This window comes from Sabethes cyaneus, chromosome 1 (assembly GCF_943734655.1).
Source record: "Sabethes cyaneus chromosome 1, idSabCyanKW18_F2, whole genome shotgun sequence".
Taxonomy (NCBI): Eukaryota; Metazoa; Arthropoda; class Insecta; order Diptera; family Culicidae; genus Sabethes; species Sabethes cyaneus.
Genome location: NC_071353.1, coordinates 107,150,220 through 107,165,638, shown reverse-complemented (window position 1 = coordinate 107,165,638; position 15,419 = coordinate 107,150,220). Strand labels below are relative to the sequence as shown.

At 41.2% G+C, this 15,419-nt stretch overlaps 1 protein-coding gene across 1 annotated transcript in view; it reads right to left on the bottom strand.

Annotated features, from left to right (window-relative positions):
- LOC128746362 (probable serine/threonine-protein kinase DDB_G0282963) overlaps positions 1–15,419 on the bottom strand; it is a 79,389-nt gene that overhangs the window by 26,692 nt on the left and 37,278 nt on the right. Inside the window, 1 exon segment of the mRNA XM_053843419.1 lies at positions 1–226. This exon segment is cut by the window's left edge and continues 535 nt beyond it. Within this exon segment, the coding sequence (XP_053699394.1) occupies positions 1–226 (226 nt within the window).

Here is a 15,419-nt window from a genome sequence, read left to right as displayed (position 1 = left end):
GGGGTTGTGTCGGCACTGGGACTGTTTGCGTTGTTGTTGTTATTGTTATTGTTGTTACTGTTGTTACTAGTGGCAGTTGCCGGCATTACGCGCTGTGGGAAGCCTGGACGTGGCGGTGTTAGTAGCGATGGGGAAGTCAAATTGAGCTTAAAATTCGACGAAATATAGTACGATGGGCTGTCCTCGTTCAAACTGAGTCCAAAACGTCGCGGTGACCCCTCGTATTCTACGGAAGAAAAAGAAGCAAGGAAAAAAATCATTGAAACATTACTCCGGTGCGTACTGTTATCGAAAGTCAATAGCATTATTTCTTGTTATATTACTCGGAATGTATTATTATAATGCAACAATAGAACATCCTGCCAGGGGGAAACTGTCGTGAACTACATTACTTGATTATTCCTCCTAAATCCAATCTAGCAGCATCCTCGAGTCAGGAACACGCATTTTTATCCCTCCGTTTCGATACGTAGGGTTCCCAATGTCTAGCAATAACGCCTGGATATTGTAGTAGAAGCGTTACTAATGCTGCACCTCCATAAGCGCAATCTGCGATGGGTCCAACTGGTGGTGTATAAATTTTTTTCATATTATAGTTATGTTGGATCCCCTATCGGTATCCCTACTCAACTACTGTGGTGGGAACAGCCCGAGTGAAGAGCTTTTGAATTTTCCCATCACACGCACCCACAGCCCCTGCTCGTCATCCTCTTCTTGAATGCGATGGGATGGGTTTGAGAAATGATATCAAAATCCAATTTATAAGACGAAGGCAAACAATATACCTTATTCCCATTCTTCGTCCATGCGAATGTGGTGGAGATGTTCTTTTTGTTGAATGAACAAATAAAAGAACTAAAAATGATTATTGGTGCGCGTTATGTGTGGCATGGCAGTTTAAGAATGATGTAATGCAGCTAATTACAAGGAAACTGAATAAAAATAACAGAAGATGTTGCCTTCTGGCTAGTTTTTTTTTGTTAGTTGACGTACCATAAAAGCAGAATGATTCCTTTCTATTGTATGACTTTTCAAATTTGTAAATTTTAGGTTCCTAATCATGGTACTAAGTTGATAGCTACGGGTTCTAAATTATGCAAAATACATTAACGTTAATACATTATTTTTAGAAACTTTATATTCAGCATTGATTTATCAATGCACAATGGTATTTAACCGATGGTGTTTCTATAGTAACGTGCATGATAACCTCAAAGTGCGTGTGCAGTACGCTTAATTTAAGGTACAATTTTTAATGCGGGAAAGCCCCCTCCGAACGGATCCATCCCGCCCTGCAATACGGGAACACTATTGCGTTTTGATTAAACAAATGTTCACAGAAGTAAATATTTTCAGCGCCCCTAGCCAGCTTTCAGCGTTAATCCTGCGGCACGGCACACTCTTGCCATTCATATTAAAATAGTAACTGTGCACTGCAAACGTCCGTTCGTGAGATCTCGTCCTTAGGTGAATAATGCAAATATCCGACAAAATTCACTTGGCATGAAATAATTCTATTTACATACACATACGCTTTCAGGCTGAATGCCAGGCTGCGCAGCACCAAACTTCTGATATTATTCCGAACGGAACAATGAACAGTCTGGGTCAAACGATTTCTCCCTTCCCTGGCTCGTTTGTTTCTGATTCGTTCCTATATGTAGCGCATGTCGAGTCAGGATGTGTCATTCGCGCTTGAAATTTTCACGTAACATATATAGAATCAATCCGGGTGTTGTGCCAGCTGCAACTATGAAAATTACGCTTCCCACGTTGCTCATACAGCTGTGGATTGCATGGATATTTTGCAAGAACTCCATCGATTCATTCTTCAATTAGAACCAGAAGCTACCCACAAAAGTGCCTTCAATAGTGCTTTGGTTGTAATACTTAACACACTTTTGGTCGCTCTTCGATTTTTTTGTTGTCGGACTACTTAGTTATTTACTAATTGGTCCATGTCAGCCAGTCAGGCAGAACAAAGGGATGAAATTAGAGATCTCTACTGCCGACGGTTACCCACCATGGCTTTTACCTGTCGTCAGGACAGGATCTCGTCGATCACTCGGATGTCGTTGGCTAAGATGTGTCGCTATGAATCTCTGGGTCTGCCTTATGGATTCCAGTCGAGTGCCTCTCTATAGAGATCTCGGATCTCGTTCGCTCCTTTCCTGAAGGTGTGTCCTATCCACTCTCATTTACGTTCATGAATTTTTGTTGTTAACGGCCATTGATGACAACGACGTTGGAGTTCCTGGTTGGATATCCAGTTGTCAGGCCACCAGGCATGAATGACGCAGAAAGCAGTTTTTGCGTCGTCTCTATTGAGACGTTTCGGATACGGATTTAACGTTTGAGTTAAAAATTTGGGGTTTCGCATGTAGAGTGATCTGATTTCAGCGCTAAATGTTCCGCAGACCTGCAAAGGCAACCCATGCCATCCTGATCCGTGTGACTATATCAATCTCGGTACCACCATTGGGTGTTGTCTGACTACCAAGATATTGAAAGGCTTCCATCTGCTCAACCTGTTATCCCGTTGCTGTGAAGGTGATGGGATTGTCAGTGTTCACTACCATAGACCGACCTTTTACCTGGGAGCACTCGGAGGGGCCATTCAATTTGCTCTACATATCGACGCGCGAGCAAAACAATGTCGTCGGTTAGGTCATGGTCATTTAGCTGCCTCCTTGCTAGAGGATTTCAAGGTAATACTCGATTTGGTCTACTGTCAATAGCTTCAACTAGTACAGAGAATAAACAGCGGTGATAATGTCCAACCCTGTCTCATACCAGCAGTAACAGGGTCGAACAAGATGCCTTTGTGCAACACCTTGCTCGAGAACGCCTCGTACTAAGCCTCGATAAGATGGAGCAGCTTATTTGGAACTTCTCTACGCCTAACTGCGACCTAGATTTTTTCGTGGTTGAGTCGGTCGAACGCCTTTTTGAAGTCAACGAACGCCAATACAAGAAAGTCTTGGAATTCGTTGATCTGCTCCAATATAATGCAGAGTGTTTTGATATGGTCTACACATGATCGGTCAGCACGAAATCCAGCTTGCTACCGCCAGAGAGTAGCTGCGATCTTCTCCTGGACCAGGACTTTTAGAGTAATACAGAGCAACCTGATGTTACGCCAGTTACCGCGTTCAGTTAGGTCACCTTTTTTAGGGGCTTTGACCAATACTCGCTGCATCCAAACCACCGGAAAAATTGTGGTTCCCAAGTATTTCTGAATAGTTGATGCATCATCTGGGCTGACAAAGATAGGTCAGCTTTGAATATCTCGGCTGAAATGCAGTCTATCCCTGGCGCTCTGTTGCGCTCTTGATTGCTACCTGAATTTCATCCAGTGATGGTGCCTCAGACTTTACGTGATTACTGCGACGAACTATTAGCGTCATGCGCTGCGGGTCTTGCAGGTCGCTGACATTTGAAATTCGAAAGAGTTGTTCAAAATGTTCAGTACATCGCTTAAGCTGTTCTGTACGATCAGTCAGTAATTGACGAGCGCTGTCCTTTAATGGTTAGTATAGACCCTAGTACTACTAAGGCGGCGTACAACTAACGGATATCACCATTGGCGGTGGCGATTTCTCCCTCTTCGGCTAGGGAGTTAGTCCAGGCTCTCGTGTCCTGCCTAGAAGCTCGTTTAACAGCCCTCTCCAATTCGGCGTATAATTGACGAGCATGTCATAACCGCTCTGGTTCGGCCTCGCTCAATGCCGGCTTCCGCCTCTCTCTGCCTGTCGATCTTTCTCCAAGTTTCATCCAAAATCCGCTCCCTCCGCCCGCTGCGCACTTTGTCGAGGGTTTCGTCACTGGTCGTGATGAAGACATTCTTAATGCCGATCCATTACTCTTCGACGGTTCCACTAGGTAACAACTGCGAGACTCGGGATTCAAATTGTTCGACAAAGGCTCCTTTCAACTTAGGATTCTCCAATCGGCGGAAGTCGTAACGGCACCCAACTTTTCCCTCCCGTCGTTGGGCACGTGCGACGCGCAAACGTATCTCAGCAATCGCGGCGTTGTGTTTATTGCGTAGATCAAGAAGGCTCCTTCGCTATTTTCGGCTTGTAACGGATGTACTAATCATTTCAATCGAATTAAATATTTTCCTATAAAGTTTATTTACAAATCGCATAGATTTAACTTACTGGCGTGGGAATAAAGACGCCAAGGAGCGTTATTTGAAGTTGTATGCAATAAGTGTCTTTAAGATTCGTAAAGTTGTAACCAAATTACGTAAACTCACTTCCTGCGCACAGAACACACCTGTTCTCTTAAGACATAGAGTTTAAGTCATAAAATTTGGAATATGTTTAGCTTAAACAACCGAAAATTTACAGGTTCACAGGTGTTCAGAAAGGGAAAGTATGAAAGATACATGTCAATGAACCAACGCTTAGGCACAATTGTTTATTCTTTCTATATTTACATTCCAATGCGTAAGACAATTGTAAACTTGCAGGTGCAAGGGTTAGCTCCTATGAGAAAGGATAAACGAGTCAAGTTGAATGCTTATTGTTCTAGAAGTAACAGACAGAGAAGAATAATTGATTCAGGTGCGTACGCGCATATCGAGCACTCTACTCGTGGGAAAGGAAAATGTCAATAGGACCGATTTTATGACCTATGCAGGTGCACCTTTTAGAACCATATTTGTAATTTCGGTCACGAATTTAGAATTGAATCGATGCAACCGCCTACTGTAATCGTGTCTTTCTAACTTCTTTTCTGGTTGCATAGAGATTTAGTATGCGATAACGCAACTCGCGTAGGGTATTAAAGTGGCTAGGCGTAAATGAAAGTGAAATGAAACAGAATTTTAGGGAACCTTTGAAGCACCGTCGAAAGCCTCGTCTATCACGGACGAGTTCTGTTATCCGCAGAAGGAGCAGGCAATGAGAGTTGAATTAACGATCCCGAGGCGCACGCGCGCGATGAACCCTCTGACCTGCGGGTGGAGGTGCAATATAGGCCCAGCTGGCTATGGGAATTTGGAACCCAGTAAATGTTGTTTTCTCTTTCACCCTTTCAGGCCAGTTCGAATTTTGATTCCAATAGGAGTATAGGTTAGGTTAGTTTTGTAAATTTGTATATAAACTCAACTTTTGTATTAATAAAATTAGTCTTAAACGTGAACTCACGACCGTCAGGTCTTATTTTTTTCTCTCACCAATCCTACCTTTAACTTGACTGCCGTAAATCCGAAAGCTTAGTCCGTCGTTCAAGACACTGTTAATTAGGTCTCTACGAAACAGCGCTAGAGAACTATTAACGGTTTAATTCCTTGAACGACGCTCTGATCCTTAATCAATCAGCAGTCGAGTTGACTACACGGCTGATGCAGATGTAGTTAATTTGGTTCTCTGTTCGGTCGTCGCGGGACGCTTACGTGACTTACGTGGTCTATAAGAAAAGAGCTACCACCTATGACAATGTGGTCAGTCCCGGTGTAGTGGTTAGCATTCACGCCTTTCACGCCGATAACCCGGGTTCAAATCCCAACCCCGCAGAAGTCACGAATGACCCAAAAGTTAAAGTAACTATAATCTAACAAAAAAAACAATGACCATGTTGCTGTTACCACACAACTCTGTATACAGCTACCCGATATTGCTCATCTTTCCTAAGCCATCGCGTCCTACAACGCGTTCAAGGTCGCGTTGCTTAAGCCAATCGTTGAAGTCGCCCAAGTGAAGCAGTAAAAACTCTATCGTGCAGGTCGGCAGCATCTGTTGACGCATAGCACTGGATTACCGTAAGGTTTCTCAACCGTGTTCTAAATTTGGCAACGTTTATTCTTTCGCATGTGCCCCTGGGCACAGTAGGAATCCAGTTCCTCTTTCCTTTCCTTGCTAATTGATGCAATGCAATCACTGTCTGCGGACGACAACCAAGGTTACGTACCCCAGCCGGAATAGAGGTAGGGATAGGAGTTAGCTAACAGAGACGGTACGAAATTCTAACAATTTTACAAAAACTCTCCCTAATGCCTAATGCCCTAACTCGTTTTTATTGCTCAAAATTTGCTTAGTGTGTACTTGTTAACCGATTATCAGTTAGTTATAGAAAGAAGATAAAATCGCGCGTTACGCGTTATGTACGTCTGTTAATTTTCGCGATTACTTTTATTTAATAAAAGTTATGTTTTATACTAATCGTTCCGTTTAGTTTTCTCATATCGACATACCTACATACCCGCCGAAAATTTGGTGTCAGAAGTGGGATTAGTCGAAAAACTTTACTCGCTACAGAGGTAAGGTCATATAATATCATAGAGGTAAGGTTAGAATCGCACCGCGCATTCTTCCCGTGATATAAAATGGCTAACGCAAGTCCCGAGTTTATGGAGGCATTGTCCGCAATGATTGCAGAAGCCCTCCGTGCATCGATTGGAAGTGCCGTCGCCGCATTCGCTCAACAGGTTCCGGCTGGAGACGCTGCTGCTCCATCGCCGAAAGCTCCTTCGTTCACAGTACAGCAGCGCCGGTCATCAGAAGGTACGACCGTCGCCGATTATTTCAATCATTTCGAACGGGCGCTACAGCTCAGTAGCACCCTGGAGGTCCAACACGGGAATTTGGCCCGGCTCTACATGGGGGCCGAATTGAATAACACCCTAAAGTTTATCATTTCTTCCTGTGATCCAACAGCCCCAAGCAACACAGCTTGTTATAGAACAGTATAATATTACATATATCAGAATTTCTCTATTACCTGAAAAGCGCAAAAAATGGAAGTCTAATGAAACAAGTATTGAAAGAAGTATGTATCAGGTTATTTCATACCAATTTAAAACGTTATTATAGCATAAGCTACAACTTGTTCTTCCAGTAGTTTAAATTTAGTAATGGAGTCATAATAGAAACTTCGTGTTGACATGTTGACAAAACAAACATTATTCATTTGATATGAGCTGTCAAATAAATTCATGTTATCACAAAACATCTCAAAACCGTTATAATAACGACATATGTTTTCTAAGTACGTTTATAGTACTCTTAAGCGACTACTTTCCACGAATATTATTTTCTAACTTGTTTTGTGTGTTACTTGGGGCGATTCTCTACGCGGATCTACGCACGACCCGTGTAAACCACTTCGACCGGATGTGGAAGTTCGTCGAGAGCGTCAAATTCAGGAGCATCGTTCAACAAAAGGGCGAAACCATCGCGCAGTTTGCTTCCTGGCTTAAGCAGAGTACTACCTACTGCGAATACTACTTGCTGCTAGACCGAATTCTTGAATGGGCTCGAAGCAAGAGATGTATGTGACGAGCTCATCGCAAAAAACTGGTTACTTTCAACACTGCGTACGGCATCGCACACGCCTTAGAAGCGACCCGGAACACGACTCGAGAGATTAACACCGATACATGGCCGCCAATGTACCCCGAAGCTAGCAACAGACTTGACTACGAGAAGTCGAGAACAAGGAAGTCGCCTCAATCTCGTCAACGCTTGCCACTCTTGCAACCACGAAGGAAAGCTCACCCGAACAACGCAGATGAATCAAGTTCCTGCAACGGCTATCGATCGCAGAAATCTCAGAACTCTTCTACTGTTCAGGTTGAGACCCAAAGGAACGCCGACTTCTGAAGCCGATTTCGCGCAGTCCCTCCATCAAGACTAATAGGAGAATCAAAGCTTCGAACCATCAAGCCGAAGTTTTCGCTGCTGCCAACGGATCGGTAAGTTTCTAGTTTCACTGGACATCGCGTCTAGAGTCTTGGTCGTCTTCTTGCGCAAGAATGCATCGGATCTATAGTTATGGACATTAGCGGCACCAACATCAACAACACGTGGGCTCTTCCCTGTTTCAACATGGAACAGCCGACAAAGACGCCAACACACGCTTAGCAGCGAATATTGCCGACTTCAACATCAGACATCCGGCACGCCACGCTTAACACAAATATTGCCGACCTCAACATCAGACATCCGGCACCAATATCGATTGACATCAGCGTGCTGGAGTTCGCCCAGAACTTTCGCACGCCCGGATTCCTGACACAGCAGAATGCAGCCTTCGATGCAGCCTGGATACACCTGGAGCATGTTCGGACACGAAAATCCTGACAACACAGAATGTGCCAACAGCTTAGGTTCAGAAGTAGACTTTAGCGGCAGCAGTAGTCAGTTCTTGTTAGACCTCAAGGTAGTGAAAACGTGTAAACTCTGTATTAGATTAAGTGATGGTGAATAAAAGTTTATTTTTTTATTAATATAAATGAACCCCTAACGTAACTGGCGCAGTCGTACGGCTTACCCTACGACTTAGTGAAAACTCGGACTAGCAAGCCAAATTAATCTATTAGTGAAAAGGCCCAACCCGTGGCATAGAAAATAGTGCACAATCAAAAACTGTTTCGGACAAAGTGCTAGTGTCAAACCATTGACTACGAGAACCCGGCTACAGTGTTCATCGAGAAGACGACGGCCATCCCTCAACCCGCAGGCGATTTGTGGTGCTCGGACCGGAAAACAACTAAGTTGGTGGATTTTCATCCTCCAAGGGTAAAGAACCGTGAGTAACTTATTTCCTCTCCCTTTTTATGAAAAGATTTAACCCCGTTCCTAGAGTTAACGCATTAAAATATACTAGAAAAATGGAGCCAAACTTCCAACACCTGTTTGACTCGATTCAAAATATGGAGCAGCGAATCGGCGCTCTCCAGTTGGAAAATGAAAATCTCCGACAACAACAAAATCAGCAACAGCAACAGTTGCAACGACAGCAGCAGGCCCCCGTTGTGGAGGACCGGCGAATTGATTTCTATAGGATTCCTGATCCTATTAGAACGATTCCCTCTTTTGATGGGAATAAGAAACAATTAAGTTCATGGCTGACATCAGCTAGAAGAACTTTAAATTTATTCAGGCCACTCGTAACAGCCGAATTACTCGCTGTTTACGAACAGGCTATAATAAACAAGATCGACGGCAAAGCCCGTGATACGATCTGTGTTAATGGAAACCCTTCGACGTTCGAAGAGGTGGCAACAGTCCTAGAAAGTGTTTATGGTGATCGTAACAATATTGCTACATACCAGACACAACTATGGTCAACAAAAATGCAAGATTCCTTGCACACGTACTACAAACGTACGAAAGAGATCATGATAAACATGAAATCTCTAGCCAAACGAAACGATACTTACAACCAACACTGGGTTGCAATAAATCATTTCTTAGAACAAGAAGTTCTAGCAGCTTTTATCAATGGACTGAGTAAACCATATTTTGGGTATGCCCAAACTGCTCAGCCAAGCGATTTAGAAACGGCATACGCATTCTTATGTCGCTTCCAAAACGCAGAAAAAACGAAATCTCAAACACAACCTGCACACGAGCAACCTCACCATAGCAAAGTTTACAAGCCATTTAACCAAGAAAAGAACTACAAACCATTCAATCATGAGAAAAATTATTCCAATCCAAAACCTGGACCATCATCGGACAGAAACAGAATTACGCCCATGGATATCGACCCATCCCTTAGATCTAATCAACGAAATAGGCTTTTTAACCATACTGCCGAGAAGGATGAAGAAATTGAAACAGATAGTGAAGCTTCAGAAGCGGAAGAAGAGTCAAATTTTCAGATAGGCTCTTACAAGGACATTATGAAATAAATGCTACTAACGGCCTACCATTTATCACATTTAACATTTTTGGCAAACAGGCAAAAATCCTTATAGACAGTGGTGCAAATAAAAATTTCATATCTCCACATTTGGTTCCAAAAAACGTACGGATTCCATGCAAAACAATTAAAATTTCAAATAGCTCAGGTAGTCACAAAAGCAGTGAAAAGGTAGCCATTAAATTGTTTGCTACTGGCGAAAAAGCTAATTTTTACCTTCTCAGATTCCATTCATTTTTTGATGGTATTTTGGGATATGAAACTCTTTCAGAACTTGAAGCAATTTTGGATATTGCAAACCACAGACTCGTTTTACCAAAACAAACGGTCAAGCTGAACATACGAAATCTTGGATCACCGGAAAATAAAACTTAATGCTCACACTGCTACAGTTTTGGAAATACCAGTAACAGAAAAAAGTGGTGACGTTCTACTAAAAAGACCAATCAGGATAGGAGACGCAGAAGTTCCTGCCGGACTCTACAAATCTCAAAATGGATTTATTAAAGCTCTAAGCATGAATTATGGCGAACAAATCACATTCAAATGGACAAAACCTGCACAAGTACACGGAATTCTCTCAAAAGTCGAAATTAATTTAAACCAAACTTCAGAACACGAAAAGCTAAGCTGTCAGGATGTCGCGAAACTCATTAGAATTTCGCACCTGAACATAGAAGAAAAACATGCTTTACTTAATGTACTTTCGAAACATTCAAATATTATACACGACGAAAATTTTAAATTATCGTGCACTTCATCCATACAACATCAAATAAAAACGGTTGACGACATACCCATCCATACAAAAACATATCGGTATCCCCACGTTCATAAGCAAGAGGTCGAAAAACAAATCAATGAAATGCTTGCTGATGGAATAATACAGCACTCGATTTCACCCTGGACCTCGCCCATCTGGATCGTGCCAAAAAAGGCCGATGCCAGCGGGAAACAGAAATGGCGCGTAGTCGTAGACTATCGAAAGCTAAATGAACGGACAATCGACGACAAGTTTCCGATTCCAAATATCGATGAAATTCTAGACAGGTTAGGAAGAAGCATGTACTTCACTACCCTTGACCTTAAATCTGGATTTCATCAAATCGAAGTCAATCCAAGAGACCGCCCGAAAACAGCGTTCAGCACAGACAAAGGACACTTTGAATTTATCAGAATGCCCTTTGGCCTTAAAAATGCTCCCTCAACTTTCCAGAGAGCTATGAACAGCATCTTAGGCGATTTGATTGGAAATTGTTGCCTAGTTTATCTAGACGACATTATAATCTTCGGAAACTCGTTGCAGCAACATCTGGATAACCTGAACAAAGTACTACACAAACTAGAAAAAGCAAACTTGAAGATACAACTTGACAAGTGCGAGTTTCTTCAGAAAGAATGCGAATTCTTGGGACATGTAGTCACACAAGATGGAATCAAACCGAACCCGAACAAGATCGATAAAATTATAAACTGGCCAATACCAAAAACACCAACCGAAATTAAAGGCTTTCTCGGTATTCTGGGTTATTATAGAAAATTCATCCGAGACTTTGCGAAATTAACGAAACCAATGACCAAATGTCTTAAAAAAGATGCACAGATTATACATAATGCGGAATTCATCCAATGTTTCAATGATTGTAAAAAAATTCTAACTACAGACCCTCTGCTGAAATACCCTGACTTCGAAAGAAAATTTATTCTCGAAACCGATGCTAGCGATTTTGCTTTAGGATCTGTCTTGTCCCAACGCTTCGACGATGGCAAAGAACACCCAATTGCATATGCTTCACGTACACTGAATGATACCGAAGTGGGATATTCAGCAACGGAAAAAGAATTATTAGCTATCGTATGGTCCGTAAAGCATTTTAGACCTTACCTATTTGGAACTAAGTTTGAAATCAGAACAGATCACAAACCGTTAATCTGGCTTAGACAGAAAAACGATCTCAACAAACGACTTCTTCATTGGAAATTGGCCCTAGACGAATTCGAATTCGAAATAAACTACAAAAAAGGGACACAAAACATTAACGCAGATGCTCTTTCCAGAATTCAACCTGAAATAGAAGTAAACGCAAACACTTCCAGTGACAGCATGACACAACATTCTGCAGACACTGACGACAGTGATTTCATTCCCTCAACCGAGAGACCGCTCAATGATTTTAGAAACCAAATAGTTTTAGAAATCTCTAACGAAAATAGCATAGAGTGCAACACAATCTTTAGAAACTACCATAGAACAATTATCAAAAAACCAGTGTTCAGCCCCGCTATACTTATAAACATTCTAAAGGAACGTGCATCACCGAACTGTGCTAACGGCCTTTTCTGTGACCAACACACACTCCTTAATTTGCAAACAATATACAAAAATTATTTTTCTAGAGCAAAAACATTTAAAATCTTTTGGACCGAAAAAATGCTCGAAGACGTCACAGACGAACTCGAACAAGACTTAGTCATTCAAAGACAACACAATGCTAACCATAGGGGCATCAATGAAACAAAAGCCCACATTTCTCGAAAATATTTCTTTCCAGGCATGAAAAGTAAAATCACGAAGTTCATTAACATCTGTAAACCCTGTCAAAAGGCTAAGTACGAAAGACGTCCATATAAACAAAAATATGAATTAACAGCAACACCAACGAAGCCGTTGCAAATTGTTCATATGGATATCTTCATCATTAATAATAATAATTTCCTAACGCTTTGCGACAGATTTTCGCGACTAACCATGGCTATTCCCATAAGAACCCGTAACACAATACATATACTAAAAGCAATAACACACTATTTGGCAAATGTTGGTAAACCTTCCCTTCTCGTCATGGACCAAGAAGCTTCTTTTACATCCACAACTATAAAAGAATTTCTCGAAGAACACGACATAGAATATCATTTCACATGTGTTGGGCAATCCTCCTCAAATGGAACCGTAGAAATCGTCCATAGAACATTGAGAGAATTGCACAACATTCTAACGAACAAAGAGTCAACCAAAGATTTATCAGACAAAGCAAAAATAAATCTAGCAGTGTCTATTTACAACGACTCTATACACTCAAAAACCATGTTGACCCCAAAAGAATTATTTTTCGGATTCCGGAACGAAGACTCTGTCCCCACAAACCTTGATGAAAGAATCAAGCAAAAAGAAGAATTCTACAGGAACTTTTCTACAAGGCACGAAAGAATGAAGATAAAAGACCTAGACAAAATCAACAGGCCCAGAGAAGAACCTGAAGAATTTTTACCAAATGACAAAGTCTTTGAGAGGAAAAGAAATAATTTGAAACACCAAGAAAGATACCGAGAAATAACAGTAGTTGATAACATGCGTACTAACATCATCGACGAAAACGGAAGGAAAATTCATAAAACTAAACTGAAACGCAAAAGGAAGACTTAACTGTAACCAATATTAATTTTTTCTGTTTCTTTTTCTTTACCATTTCAGCAACAACATGACACATATGATAAACGCAATCCTTGTTACCTTATCCCTTATCATCATATCAACACCCAGTCCATTATCTCATCTAGAGATAACCGATCTAAGTAATAACCCCGGCATATTTGCCATTAAATCAGGAAGAGTTTTTATAAAACAAGGTTACCATAAATTAATTCATGAATTCAAACTTCATCCATTTCATTCTATCTTGAGACAATACGAAACTATCATTGCAGATTTAGAACAAAATTCACAACTAGAGGAAATAACCAAAATTCTTAAACAAAAGCATAATCAAGCTAGCATTACTTTACAAAATTTGACACCAAAACGCAGACAGCAAAGAAGTATTAATATTCTGGGAACTGTTGTTAAATCAATTACTGGTAACCTCGACAACGAAGATCTCTTAAATCTAAATAACCAAATTAATTTGTTGAAAGTTTCCAATAATATGTTGATTACAGAAAATAATGAACAGATAAAAATTAATGATATTTTTGAAAAAAGAATTAACAATTTAACAAAAGAAGCTTACAGACAATCAGTAGAGATCAGTAGGTTTATTAGACAAGCAGGCATGAATTTAGATAGGTCAGTCGATTGGCAACACATGCTGCACATGCACAACATCATTTTCAACCTGGATACCATTCATCACCAGTTAGACACCATATTTGAAGCTGTCCAACTTTCCCGACTTAACGTAATTTCAACAGCTTTGTTATACCCTTCAGAACTAGAACTGGCAACCAGCCTTTTGAAATCACAGGAAATCGAAGTCGTAAGCTACGACCAAACGTATGAATATTTGGAAATGACAGCAATCCATAATGACTCCTCTATCATTTTCATAGTCGAAATACCAAGCCTGAGAAGAGGGAGTTATCAATTACTACGCATCGAACCAATACCAGTTAATCGAAAGTTAATTAAAATTAATAGCAAATTCGCTATTACTAGCAAGGAAGAATCATTTCTAACAAATGAAAAATGCAACCAAATCGAGAGCACTTCCTTGTGCAATATTGAAAACCTGATCAACGTAACACGCAATGACTGTTACCACAAACTTTTACGAGGTAAACCAAGCAGATGTGTGTTCGTCAGCGACACAAGCTCTCCTGAAATTAAAGTTATCGAGAACAAAGGCATCCTGGTAAAGAATGCGTTCACCCCCATACATCTTAACAATACTTGTGATTATGGACCAAAGAATCTTACTGGAACGTTTTTCATAACATTTAACAACTGTTCGATTAACATTGGAAACACCCATTTCAACAGCAAGACATTTCGATTTGATAACAAACCCGACATTCTCCCACTACACTTTGTGACCGTTAACGAAACAGAGATGATAATGGAGCCTATGGAGATGCTACAGGACTTGCAAACCAACAACCGCCACAGGATAGATCACCTAGAAATCACTAACCGAAAAGACGTCCTAGTGAATGTTGGAGGCATTATCATAATCGCCTTATTCGCGACCATCCTCTTCGCGTACCTCATCAAAGAAATTTGTTTCATCAGGAAATTCATACGAATTCAACAACCCAATTCAACGCAGTAAGTTGAACCGGGACGGTTCAATTTAACGTGGGGGAAGTTATGGACATTAGCGGCACCAACATCAACAACACGTGGGCTCTTCCCTGTTTCAACATGGAACAGCCGACAAAGACGCCAACACACGCTTAGCAGCGAATATTGCCGACTTCAACATCAGACATCCGGCACGCCACGCTTAACACAAATATTGCCGACCTCAACATCAGACATCCGGCACCAATATCGATTGACATCAGCGTGCTGGAGTTCGCCCAGAACTTTCGCACGCCCGGATTCCTGACACAGCAGAATGCAGCCTTCGATGCAACCTGGATACACCTGGAGCATGTTCGGACACGAAAATCCTGACAACGCAGAATGTGCCAACAGCTTAGGTTCAGAAGTAGACTTTAGCGGCAGCAGTAGTCAGTTCTTGTTAGACCTCAAGGTAGTGAAAACGTGTAAACTCTGTATTAGATTAAGTGATGGTGAATAAAAGTTTATTTTTTTATTAATATAAATGAACCCCTAACGTAACTCTATATCGCACATACTAAGCTTGTACGTCATGCCCAGAGAATCTTACTCTCTCTTTTGGCGCGAATTGATTGTTTAGATCAGTGTTGAAAAATTCATAGCAGCAAAAAACTCAATGAGATTTCTTTCACAAGAAATTTCAACTTTGATCAGAAGCGCCGAACTCACATATGAATTTCTCTCGCTATTATATGCGATGTCT